At 55.4% G+C, this 12,577-nt stretch overlaps 4 protein-coding genes across 4 annotated transcripts; 2 read left to right on the forward strand and 2 right to left on the reverse strand.

The window, feature by feature from the left end:
• Positions 1-2,780: 2,780 nt before the first annotated feature.
• On the reverse strand, positions 2,781-5,110 carry G647_08217 (uncharacterized protein; the record flags this gene model as incomplete). Its single annotated transcript, XM_008732529.1, has 3 exons — positions 2,781-2,813; positions 2,905-3,023; positions 3,118-5,110. 3 exons carry the CDS (start codon positions 5,108-5,110, stop codon positions 2,781-2,783), a joined length of 2,145 nt encoding a protein of 714 aa, XP_008730751.1.
• Positions 5,111-5,697: 587 nt separating this feature from the next.
• G647_08218 (uncharacterized protein) lies at positions 5,698-7,360 on the forward strand (the record flags this gene model as incomplete). Its single annotated transcript, XM_008732530.1, has 2 exons — positions 5,698-5,912; positions 5,962-7,360. 2 exons carry the CDS (start codon positions 5,698-5,700, stop codon positions 7,358-7,360), a joined length of 1,614 nt encoding a protein of 537 aa, XP_008730752.1.
• Positions 7,361-8,266: 906 nt separating this feature from the next.
• On the forward strand, positions 8,267-10,315 carry G647_08219 (uncharacterized protein; the record flags this gene model as incomplete). Its single annotated transcript, XM_008732531.1, has 1 exon — positions 8,267-10,315. One exon carries the CDS (start codon positions 8,267-8,269, stop codon positions 10,313-10,315), a length of 2,049 nt encoding a protein of 682 aa, XP_008730753.1.
• Positions 10,316-10,767: 452 nt separating this feature from the next.
• Positions 10,768-11,487, reverse strand: G647_08220 (uncharacterized protein; the record flags this gene model as incomplete). The annotated part of the gene is made up of 1 exon (XM_008732532.1): positions 10,768-11,487. One exon carries the CDS (start codon positions 11,485-11,487, stop codon positions 10,768-10,770), a length of 720 nt encoding a protein of 239 aa, XP_008730754.1.
• Between the last annotated feature and the right edge of the window lie 1,090 nt (positions 11,488-12,577).

Here is a 12,577-nt window from a genome sequence, read left to right on the forward strand (position 1 = left end):
CACACCTCGATCAGGTAGCGACGACGGTGGAAAGACCTACGGAAGGAGCAAGATGTCGGATGAAACAAGGGCCGATCGTGAGGCCGTATGCAAGGAGCGACAGGAAGGATGCAGGCGCGCAAGGCGTAATACCCAAGGTCAACAAGGCAGAGTCGAGGTCGGGCGATGGGGCGAAATATGAGAAGCGAACAGTCCTCCGCGCACACCGTTGCCAAATGCTCAAAGCCAGAGGACAAATGAGTGCCGAAGCATGCCGGAGCAGAGACTCGCTTGGATATAGCAGAAGACCGGACTCGAGGCCGAATGCGACTGATGGTAAATAGCTAGGGTTGCCGTACGGAGTCCAGGATCCTTGCAAGGTTGGAAGCAGATCACAGAAGTCGTGCTGGCTGCGGCTTCGCCTCGACCCGCATCGCACCAAGCCTCCGGTGTCAACCTTTGAAGGGTATGAGACGATCAATCAGGAGGCCAGAAGCAAGATGAATAGTGCGCCGGGACGAGTGACAGGTGGGAAGCCCTGACAGCTGGCAACGTCCCATTCCACTACCCCAGGACGGGAGATGGTAGCACCGTGGTTTGTGTTTTTCTGATAGCATCTGCTCAGGCGGTTTCAGCAGCAGCAACATGGAGCAAGGATGCCACGGGAAGGGCTCATGGAGGGGCAGCTCACGGCCATGACCCATAGGCGACGGTGGATGGCGGATGAAGCAGGATGGAAGTCAGTGGTGTGAAGCCAAAACAGGAGCATGGTGGATATTGAGGCTGCGGGCGCAACCAATAGTGGCCGGTGCCCATCCAGATAGCCTCTAGTGGTGCTAGGTGCTGCTAGGTGCTGCTAGGTGGTGTTGAGTGGTGCTGGGGCCCCCCCAACACACCCCCAAGGCCCCTGTCACTCGCCGCTTACTTGGGCTTGGGCTATTCATAGGCCGTGATTGGCAGCGTGACCTTCTCGATTGCTGCAGGCTGTACAGGTGTTCGCGAGGGATGGTCCTCTACCGCCCGTGCAGTCGACGTGCGTCCCTGATGCCAGATGGCGATCCAGCCCCGGAACAGAAATACGATGCGGTTCCTTGAAGCTGCTGCGGGACGAGTGGAAACAAAGCGCTACGAGATGTGAGGGTAAAGTTCACCTGCGCTTCTTGCCCCCGAGCCAACCACATGCCCACCTCCGTCTGCGTTTGCTCTCCGCTCACTATCAAGATCCTGGATCCCACCTGACTCTGTAAGCGACATTAGAGCTTCTCGATCATGACTGGTCCATGGCAGTTCGTGCCAGTGGGAGACGTGCCACAACCCAGTCTCACCGCCACGTCCGAGGTGTCGATGCCCACACCCTCCAGACCTTCTAGGCCGTACAGTATCGCCGTCCATTTACGAGAACCGGAAAGAGTCCCAAGAAAGAAGAGACGGATGGCAATCAGAAGTACGAGTCACCAGTCACGACTGTGCGGGAGACAACCCCCGCTAGCCTGCGAACTACTGCACACACGCCCCTCAACCCTCGGTCTTCCCAGTGGCCAGCCCGTCGTTACGTCGACTTTCAGACGCTCATTGGGTCCAAGTGGATGACCCCTGCGCCATGCAGCGATGCGAGTCATTCTTAGCGGGGGAATACCCGTGGGCTTTGGCTCGAATGGGCACGGGAAGCCCACGTCGCTGTTTCGAATTGAGGAAGCGAATTTGTCGGGCAGTCAGGGACAGAAACATGGCTCTTGAAAACGAGAAAGCGCATCGGCAAGCAGGAAGATCATCGACCGACGACCGACATGGGGCTCCAACTCCATCGCCAACTACCCAGTACGACTTACGGGCACACAGCTGCGCTACTCCGCAGCCACTAGGAGATTGTGCAAGATGCGGTAAGGCTGGCTTGGACTTAGGTCATACGGGCGACCTCGTACGCGACACTGAACACACTCATTTTGGTCGCCACGAGTGATTGGCGATCTGGATGACCACGCACACACGCACGCTGTCGAGAGGCTCGCCCGGTTCTGGCACATATGCGCGGGAATCTGCTGCCGTGGCTTTATGACCTTCGGTACGAGTTCTTAGGCTGGACTTTTGCGACGGCGTCAGTCCTTGGAGAGCGCGATGCCACCGCTGATTGGCGCGCTGCTTGAACTTTTACATTCCGAGGAGTGAACCCTTATCTTGGGGGTCATCGTCACCTTCGTCTAGCGTTCACTCATTCTTCCCTTCGCCGTGCTCTCGAACAAAATCCACCTTCGCAACCCACGCGGCAGAAATCGTCGGTCGTCAGATGCCGGAAAGGACCACCGATCGCCTATCCGCATCAGCCATCGAGGTACCATTCCAGCCCCATATGGAACCCGCATACTCCGTTCTGAGGAGATGCTGGCATGGACGCCTGATTGAATCCTTTCTCAACGGTCCGCCCGGTCCAGTTCTAACGAGAAGATGCCACCTATTTTTTCGCTCATGCCAACGAGATGCCTTCTTGTCGCCGTAAGGCGTCCAATGGTGTGCCGCAACGCAGTGGTACCTGAACAGTTCAATCAGCAAATGGAATGCGTGGTCGTATGGCTGCAGATGCATCCCAGTTGTCGATCAGCCAATTGCTCAAGAGCTGGTGCTTCTTTCGCCTCCAGCGTCCCACGTCATCAGGCACTAGATCCTGAAATTGATACTTGCGTTGTTTCAGGATACAGGCATTGCGCTAACGTTTGCAGCAGCTCCTTCACAAGCACAAGCGCCGAGGCAAGTAAGCTCGTGAATTGGGCGATGCTCAAATACAGCATGCTGTGCGACCGTCTGAGCTATCCGAGCTCCAAGTCGTCAATGGTCGGATACTACGTGGGGTCAGAAATGGGGACGTGTATAGGGAAAGCAAGCAGTGGGTGTCTTTTGGCCAGGGGTAGTCCAGTATCCGGGAGCACTTACTCTCAAGTCGGCGTTATCCTCCAAGAACTTCATCCATCTCTTCAAAAAAGGACTGCCTCGGGAAACGGTCTCGGAGTCGCCAATTACACAGAGATGTCGCTTCGGTCGTGTCATGGCAACTGCCCGTCTGTCAGATCCTCCCAACTCAGGACGAGGCCGCAGGCTGCTTGCGTTTCGAAGGACTCGGGCTCGACAGATCGGCCCTGAACTTACCATTTAATCTCCTCTTCTCCCCGAGGAAGCCCACTTCCTTCTCAGCATTGCTTCGGACCAGGCTGACAACCACGGCTTCCTTTTCTCGGCCCTGAAAGCCGTCGACACTCCCAAGCTCGATATTGGGGTATGTCTCTTTGAGCAGTGAGCTCAGGAGGGCAAGCTGTGCATTATATGGAGTCACGACTGCGATGTCCTCATCTCGTACACCGGCTGCGACAAGATGTTTTACATGCATAGCAACCACAGCGGCCTCCATTTCGTTGCTTTTACTGTCTCCCAGCAAGGTCGTTCTGCGAACCTGGCCTCCCAGATCCTCTTCGGTCTTCTCGGGGAAATCGCCACCCTGTGTGTCGAAGAAGACGAGTGGCTCAACAGTGTCTTCTGTCTCCTTTGGCTCGTACGGTAAGTCTTTCAGGAGACGAGACTTGACAGCATTGGCTGCAACGAGCTTTCCTTCATACAGCTCGTCGCTGGGGAATCGCATGATTTTTTCGTGCATGCGATACTGGGTATTGAGCAGTCTCTTTATACCAAGTCCATGAGTGGATAGAAGCCTATCAAACATGGTGTCCTCCAAGGACCACATCTTTGCCGCTTTCAACTCCTCGTCCTTGACCGTCAACTTGGCCAGACCTTCCTCCAGGGCCTTCATCTTGGCATTCTTGTTCTCCTTGTTGTCCTTGTTATCTGCACTCTTGACTGTTGGAGGCAATTGCAGGTGGTCGCCAGCTAGGACGAGCTTTCTCACATTGCTACCACCAAACACCAGAGGAATCCAGCATTGAGGCTCGAGGGCTTGACTTGCCTCATCAATGACGACGACATCAAATTCCTGATTTCGGACTTGCTGACTGCCGGCACCATGCAAGGTCGACAATACAACTTTACTGCCTCTCACTAAGCCGTCGATGCACTTGTTCTCCCTCTCGCGGTACTCCTTTCTCAACACCTTCAGATCTGCATAGATGCCGCGTCGTTCACGGCCGTTGCGGGTCTTCCGGATTGACGCCTGCTTCTCATCCATCTCTTTGCGGACATCGCTCACTATGCCTGCTGCCTCGCTTGTTCGTGTCAAGACTTCCAGTGAATGGCTCAAGACACTGGGTAGGAGCCGAGCTGGATGACCGAGTCGCACAATGGGCGTGCTTGGGGACGCGAGAGCGAGACGTTCGACGATGTTGTCCACACTAATATTGCTAGGACCGCAGACCAGTACGCGTTGACCTTGCTTAAGAAATTGCAGGATGAGTTCAATCAAAGTGTATGTTTTGCCTGTTCCTGGGGGACCGTGGATGAGTGCAAGTTCCGGCGAAGAGAGAGCGAAGCGGATGGCCTCTTGTTGCGACGGGTTCAGAGTACCGTCGAAGAATGATATCTCTTTGAATTGAGCAGGATCGGTTGTGCCGGGAGAGGAGAGGCCCAGCAGGACTCGCTGAAGGCTAGTGTATGACGACTCGGGCCCAGTGAGGAGTTTGGTGAGAGTCTGGTTCATTCTTTTGTAGGTAACATCGTTCGCCAACTTGACCAACCACAGCTTCCCATCTGGTACTTCGTCCATGTCTTCACTGCGATCACCGTCCTTCCCAAGGGCGACCCAGACGGCCCTCTCCCCAACTCTGGTCACCACCCCCTCCACGCCCTTTCCCTTCAAGTCATTGGCCTCTTTCTTCTTTGCCGTGCCTCTGGGCATTTCCCCGACACGGACAATATCGCCTGTCCGAATGCCATGCTCGGGTAACTCGCCTTTGGAATCCTTGGACACGACGGCGGGGTCGAGACCTAGCTCGACAACGGATCGACCACCAAGTCCAGTGCGGAGGGAGTGAATCGAAAGATTGACAATGGCCAGGCCGGCACGGGCGAGCGTCGTCGGTGGTGTTGAGGAGAGGAGTAGACTTGTTTCCTGGACCTCGGATTCTTGCTCCAAGGCGAGAAGGTGTAGGAGGGTCGTGAAGAATGCCGAGGGCGGAAGCTGAGTTTTGGGGGCCATGGTGTTGAGACGCTACCTTACGAACCGGCTGATGAAACGTCCACCCGACATCGAGCACCAAACCGTAGTACCTCACCTGGTCGCAGAGTGACGAGTTGTCAGAATGGTGACTGGCATTCATAGGGAAGTATCAGTAGGATACGCGCGAAGCCGACGCACAACTCGTTCAGTCAGGGAGATGCAGGTTTGTCAGTCAGCCTTGGCTCGTTCTACCTCGTACGTTCGTCCCTACTCGAGTCATGACACCATGTGTTGTTTGCGAGTGGTTTTTTGTTGAAGACGAGTTCGTGGACAATATTTTGTCGTCTCGTTTGTCATCCGTCCACCGAATAAAAGACGGACCCAGCTTTATGCTCCGCCGTGGGGCGCTTTTGAGGGTCACGTGCCCGCCGACGCCGTATCTGCCGAGGCTGCGATTTCGACTTTGTCACTCGTAGCATCTGCTCAACAACCAGTATCTCGCCCGCTAAACTACTTCCAAAAGCCAAACTTCCGAAGGGACTCTGCTTCAGACTCGAGTGTGCTTCTCGCCGGTGCCACGCGGCCGTATTCTTGATGCTCTGCTAATCACGCCGCGAAACCCGAAGATGGAGCTCACAACAGTCGCTACCACCCCTGCCTTGCCTGTGAGCGTCTTGTCCTTGCTCATTGCAGCTGTCACTGTTGTTGCTGTGATAATCCATCGTTTCCTTGCAATCGACTATGACCCCAGAGAACCTCCGATCATCAAGCCCGGAATACCCTACATCGGCCACATACTTGGGATCATTAGACATGGAACCAAGTACTTTGACACGGTCAAGTGAGCGTCGCATGTGCTGCCTTGCTGGCCGCCTTCTGACTTGAATCAGTCGCAAAACGCAATACCCGATATACACGCTGCCCACCCTATCTAGCAGACAATATATAGTCACGTCTCCCCAGATTGCGGCGCAGCTCCAGCGGCAGCACAAGGACCTGGCATTTTACAATGTCATTCTCGAAGTCACTCGACGGCTATTAAAGTTGAACTCCGATACGATGCGAATCATCATGACCAATGTCAACCGTGAGGAAGGTGATTGGGGCCTCATGCCGAAGATGCACGATATGTTTAGTGACGTGCTCGGTCGGGGCCAATCGCTCAAAGAGCTCACCAGATTGCAGATGACACTTTTCTCAGACATGCTCAACGACATTGCCATCCGAGGTGACTCTGTAGAAATCGGGCTGTTCGAGTGGATCAAGTCGATATTCGCCTTTGCAAATGCAAAAGCACTTTACGGCCCAGAAAACCCGTTCGCCATGGACCCGAGTCTCGTGGACGCGTTTTGGGAATTCGAGGCCGGCATGCTCGCCCTGATCATTGACATCGTGCCCAGCATTACGGCGAGGAAAGCTCACAAGGCACGAGAGCGCGTCGCCCAAAGCCTGGTTGACTATGTGCGGCAAGAACGGTATCACAAGGCTTCACAGGTCATTCGGAACCGTGTAGGGCTGAATCTCTCACACGGGTTCACAGTGGCAGAAGCTGGCCGGTCCGAGATTATCCTGCTCTTTGCAATCCTGGGGAATGCGGTTCCGTCAACATTCTGGGTCGTTGCCAACATCGTCAGCCGTCCAGAGCTGATGGTCGAGATCAGGAAGGAGATCGAGCTGGCAGTTGCTGACAACGAGGACAGCACCAAAACGATCAATGTTTCGACCCTAGAAACTTCCTGTCCCCTTCTCGTCTCGACTTACAGGGAATCCCTCCGCATCATCGGCAACCTCGCCTCTCTCCGATACGTGCTAAGGGATACAGTCATTGGAGGCCAATACCTGAGGAAGGATTCCATCGTTCAGATGGCCGGTATCGTCATCCACAACGACAAACGAACTTGGGGCGAGGACAGCGACCGATTTAATCCCCGCCGATTCCTCAAGACTCGAGCATCGGCTACCGTCGAAGAAGAGCCGTCCGAGTTGGATTTCCAGGAGCCAGCGGCAACACAACTACCTCAGGGAGTCCCGTCATCGGCATTCCGTCTCTTCGGCGGGGGTAGCGTGGTGTGTCCAGGCCGGCATTTCGCGCAGAGTGAGATTCTAGCATTTGTCGCATACCTGTTGCTGGCTTTCGACATTTCGTCCCCCCATGGATCGCCCATCAAGGTCCCTCCGCCTGACGACGAAAAGATTCCCCTAAGTGTCCTCAAGCCGAAGGGAGACGCGAAGATCAAGCTGCGGAGACGGGAGGGCTTTGAGAGCACGAAATGGGTGCTGAAAGCATAGCCAAATATGGGTTTTCCTTGCAAGAATACGGAGTACACATTCTGCATTGCACGTTGCAAAGTCGCGCCTATTGACGAGCCGATACTGCCATCTCGATGGGAAACCCGAACAAGCCAAGAGTTGCCATGCCATGCCATGACATGCACTCATTCATGCTCAAGACACGTCCGAAGCCCCTTCCCTGCTCAATTACGCATCCTGAGTCGTTGTCTCGGTGTCTCACTTCCGCGCCCAGAAAGAACCGAGACAGCCACAGAGGAGAGAAACAGAGAGATCGAAAAGAGTCGCCTCGCAACAAAAAGTCGGGTTTCCCAAGAGTGAAGACCCGGATGTGGCAAATCTCAGATATCTCAATAAATCGACGTTCCGGACTCCGAAAAATCTGGCTCAGGGGGCATGAAAGACTGCGAAAAGCTGGCTACACTGGGGAAGATAGAAGTATATCAGCACGCGCAGGTACAGATAGACCAATGCATCTACACCCGTTCAGTTCCTTTTTTTCAACACACAAGAAAATCCGCAATTACTGGCTCCTGTCGAAATCCTCATCCTACCCACCGAGCCAGTCAAAGCAGTGCCGTCGCTTCTACGCCAACCGTTGTCGTTGCTATAACCTCGACGTCTCCCTACTTTGCAACCTTCCAACCTACCTACCTATTTCCCTAGCTACTTCTCGCCACAGGGCGCCGAAGACCTCCAGCTAGCTACCTAACTTCCAGCACCCCTTCAGCTTCAACCGCTTCCGTTACTGCGATTCGTGACTGCATATTGTACTTATCCGGCACGCGGCCCCCTTGGCTTATAACCCGCCTCCCACGCCGCTTTCGCCCCAGGGAGATGCTCAACGTCCCCGCCACGATCTCCTTCTCCAGCATCGCGGGCTTGATCATCGTTGGTGTAGCGATCATGGCGTGGAGGACGCACCGAATGAGCAAGATGCATGCGCGAGCCAAGGCGAAAGACAAGGCTGACGACCAGCACCACCACGACGATATCGCCGAGTACGAAGACAATAGCGGAGAAGGAGGGAGAATGACATTCAACCATCAAGGGAGGCGTTGGCGGTGGAAGAGGATCCTACACCGGGTGGGCTGGATCCGGATGTCTTCCGACTTTTATGGGGACGATGACGGTGACGACGACGACCACGAGCGGGAGATGCGAGCTATGGGCAGACGAGGCGCCGTGGTGGGTGAGGATGCCGCTGGAGAGGGTATCGTTTATGCGCGGCCTATTGGAATGGAGGTTCCATCCAGGACGAGATCTAAGCCTGGCACGGAGACTTTCGCTGCTGCCGGTGCTGCTGGTGCTGCTGGTGGTACGAACAAACTCCCCAAGCCAACCGACGTTCCTTGTTTCGAGAATCTCGGCGGCTATCGATACGGCGACTTCGCGTACGGTCCGGACAACATGTCGCCGCTGCCAGTGCCAGTGCCATTGCCAGTGCCATTGCCATTGCCAGGCCCGCTTCCAGTCCCGGTTCTAGAGCCAGTCTCAGTTCCAGTCTCAGTCTCGACCAACACCTCACAGCACCATCGACATCCCCAACACTACCATCAACACTCTTCTTCACAGGCCGTCGCAGAAGTGGAAGCCATATCAGTCGCGTCTGGTACGTCAGTGTCAGCAAGCAAGCGTAAGGATCCTGTGCAAGCCAGGCACGCGTGCTCTCTGACGTCTTACAATGGGTTTCCCTCTTCAAGCCAGGACGACATTATGGCCGCGCTGCCCATCCCGAGGGATCACCCTCTATCTCAGCATCATCCAATTGGCCACCAATATGCTTTTGTTTTGCCACTTCGAAGAGCGCGCACGTTGTTCAGTGGAGATGAGGAAGAAGTCCACAGAAAAGAACAGAAACTCGAAGACGAGGATCGCATTCTCCAAATGAAGGAATTTGTACTTCGGGAGGAAGTCAATGAGAGCAACGTCCAGGAGAGCAACCTTCAGGAGGAAGGATGGAAGGCTCCAACTTTTCAGTACGAACGCGAGAGTCTTGTTCCTGCACCACTGAATCCACGGAGAGGGCGACACAGTCCTGCGGCTAGACGCAGATCCAGTGCCAAAGCCAGTCGAACATGGACTGCCCAAGGAGCACAGACCAAGGTTGTGGAACGAACAAGTCCAGCTCCAGCCTCTTCTCGGCCTCAATCGTGTTGTGTTTCTGGTTTTGGCTCCCTAGCGCCAGCCGGTTCTGGCACCAGGTACAGCCACTTTGAAAATCCACTCAGACAACACCCGGTCGGAGGCGATGACGGTTTACGACCAATGAGCGAGATAGAAGCACGATCGGGGCCTCACGAGAGAGCGGCTCTGGATCTGCCGACTGATCAGGCCGAGGAAGAAAGAGAGACGGTTGATCCGAAATGGCCGTTCGTCAGTAGCAGGAGACGCAAGCGCTATACTTTCGCATTCGACGCGGCACAGTCACAGAATGAGGATGCGCATACCCCCGCACCACCAGGCAAAGGCCAGGTAGAAGATGTCGACCCTTGCTCATCTCGAATTGACGGTCAAGATGAAGGTGACCATCCTTGCTCAGTCCAAGACGGAGGCCAAGCGACGAAGAGGTCAAATGCGACGACGATTGAGCATTCCTGCCGTTCGGGAGACGAGTTGAAGATCGCTTTTCATACCCCAAAGGACGGCGCTTCCCTGCCAATCTCATTCCAGTTCGGGGCACGACATGCAACGATTCCGCCAGAGTTCCCTGGACTGGAGGAGTGTAATTCGCCTGAGTTAACGAGGCAAAGAGCAGCTTATCCACCTGCACTCCAGATTGGGAGAAGCCCTGGAGCTCTCACTCAGCAGAACCGCCATTTCAGTGTTTGCGGCAGGACCTGGACCACCGTGCGTTCGAGTTCAATAGGACGATCGCCCGAGAAGCCTATGAGGCAGACCTGGAGGGCTGAGGAGCTCAAGGTGGTCGGGTTGAAGCGAGGTCATGAGGCGTGAGAGGACGGTGCGAGGAACCCGGGTGTGCCATCGATTCTGGGGCACTCGTGGAACTGCCGTCGACATCAGTAGGGCGAGATCGTCACCCAGTGCGATGACGGGGCTTTGGCTCACCTGGTGGGTTGTGCGCAGGGTGATCCGTTGCTGAGGACCATAGATTCGCTTTTTCGTTTGTTGTATTTCGTACATAGAGCATCGAGGCAGGGCGGCTCCAAGTCCTGGTCGAATCGTAAACACTGCCGTCGTTCGTGTCGTTGCGAGATGGACGACCATTATCGGAATATGTGGTTTTCAGTCGTGGCGGACGATGGCTGGTCTGATCTCGACTACCCGAAGGGCGCTGGCATAATGTCTCTTGCCTCGTGGTCATTTTGGGATGTACCCAGTAATCCTCGATCGTTTGTCCATATGGGGGACAGTCGAGTCGCTTCCTGGTTGTATTGGCCACGCCCTCATCTCTTATTCCCAACAGCAGCCCACCTTTCCCGACTCTTGACCCCGACCCCTTCATCCACCGTCGAACCTCCACCTCCGCCACCACTGCCACTCGACCCAGCAGCCCACCCTTCGCCAATCTCGCCTATCACCCTGCCAGGCCGGCCTGCGATGACCGTCCCGCCCGCCCAGACCGTGTTCGCGGGGAGGACCGTCCCGTCCAGGATCTTCACATTATCTTTGATCATGACCATGTTGCCGATGGTGCAGTTCGCGCCAATCCACACATTGGATCGGATCTCGGCCGCGCGTACGTGCGTGTTTGGGCCGATGTACACGTAGTCAGAGATGCGGAGCATGAAGTAGGTCATGACCTGCCGCGGGCTGCCACCACTAGGATCCGCACTCGGTATCGTTGTGAGCCGGGACGGAGGGTGCAGTGTGCAGCCGGGGCTGATGAAGACATAGCGGCCGAGGTGGATCGAGGTTTGGTCTTGAGTTGTGCTGGAAGCTGTGGTGGTGGACGACGACGACGACGATTTCGGGTCGCTCTGCGTCGGCGGTGCCTTTGGCTGCGGAGGACGGACCAGGTCGCCGTGGATGACGACGTCTTGCTGGATCACGCATTTGCCGGCGAGGATGATATGGCGGGGGCCGAGTACGCTGGCGCGGCGACTGATTTTGTTGCCTGTTTCGGTCTCGATGTATTCGCCTCGGACGGAGGGTTTGGGCGGCATGACGGGCAAGAGGATGACCTCAAGCTGAATCTGTCCGCCACAGGCTACAGGGGGTAATTGAATACCTAGGTATGTCCTGCGCACCGAGCGAGCTGGCTTCTGTGTACGTTGGTTACGAGGCTAACCGTATCTGGCCCAATTAGAAAACGCGTCAGTCGCGTCGCGGCGCGTTTCGTACTCGTACATATATGTCGATGCACGAAATTCACGATTGAGGGTGTTTGCGTACGACGAACCGGTCGCTACGGGGATTTAGCTGCATTACGGAATGTTCAAAATGTTGCGCTGTGGACGACGTGAGATCTTATATATATGCTCCTTGACCGGTGACGTGATTGAAAGAACGGCACCGATGACAGAACCCTCTGACAATGAAGACGGCAAACTCGAAGGTCAGAGGAAGCCACAGTCTTCACAGAACCTGTGGAGACCAAACATTATGCTTCAGTCGGTACTGATCAGGGTACATGCATCTGGGCTTGACCTCAGCTGGGTTCACCTCAAATGGAGGGCTAGATGAGGGCTGAGTACCACCAGGTAGTAGACCCAGGGCACCGCAATTTGATGGCTCAGATGGCTGCCGTCTGCTTGTTGGGTTGATAGAAAAGACCTTTCTGGAGGTAGCGGCTTACGGCCCTAGGGTCTGGTCTCCGTTGTGGTTGTGCCTGTGGACGCCTGCTTGTGCTCGAACGGGTTTATCCCCTGGCTAGCAATAAGCAGGATTTCTGACGGCAGATGGTATTGCTGGTGACAAGAAATCTGACTCGTCCTGGCAACTGAGAGACATACGACGATCGGGCAGTCACGATGACAATATATACTCGGGCTCGCATCAGTGTGTCGTCGCAATCATCGGGGCGCATATAGAAGCAAACAGATCGTCGGGATGCTGGCCCATTGTCCTGGCAATGAGAGCAGATGCGGGCAAGGCGTCAGGCGCGAGGAATGTCCGAACACCAAGACCGGCGCGGCTGACAGATCAAGCGCTGCGGCGTTGCTTGATCAACTCTTCTTTCTACGTGCCACATCCTGGGAAGCGTACCCGCCACGCGGTTGGAGCATCAGCAGGACCTTACTCTGGCCCGTGGCC

The sequence above is a fragment of the Cladophialophora carrionii genome (assembly GCF_000365165.1).
Source record: "Cladophialophora carrionii CBS 160.54 unplaced genomic scaffold supercont1.7, whole genome shotgun sequence".
In the NCBI taxonomy this organism is placed as follows: Eukaryota; Fungi; Ascomycota; class Eurotiomycetes; order Chaetothyriales; family Herpotrichiellaceae; genus Cladophialophora; species Cladophialophora carrionii.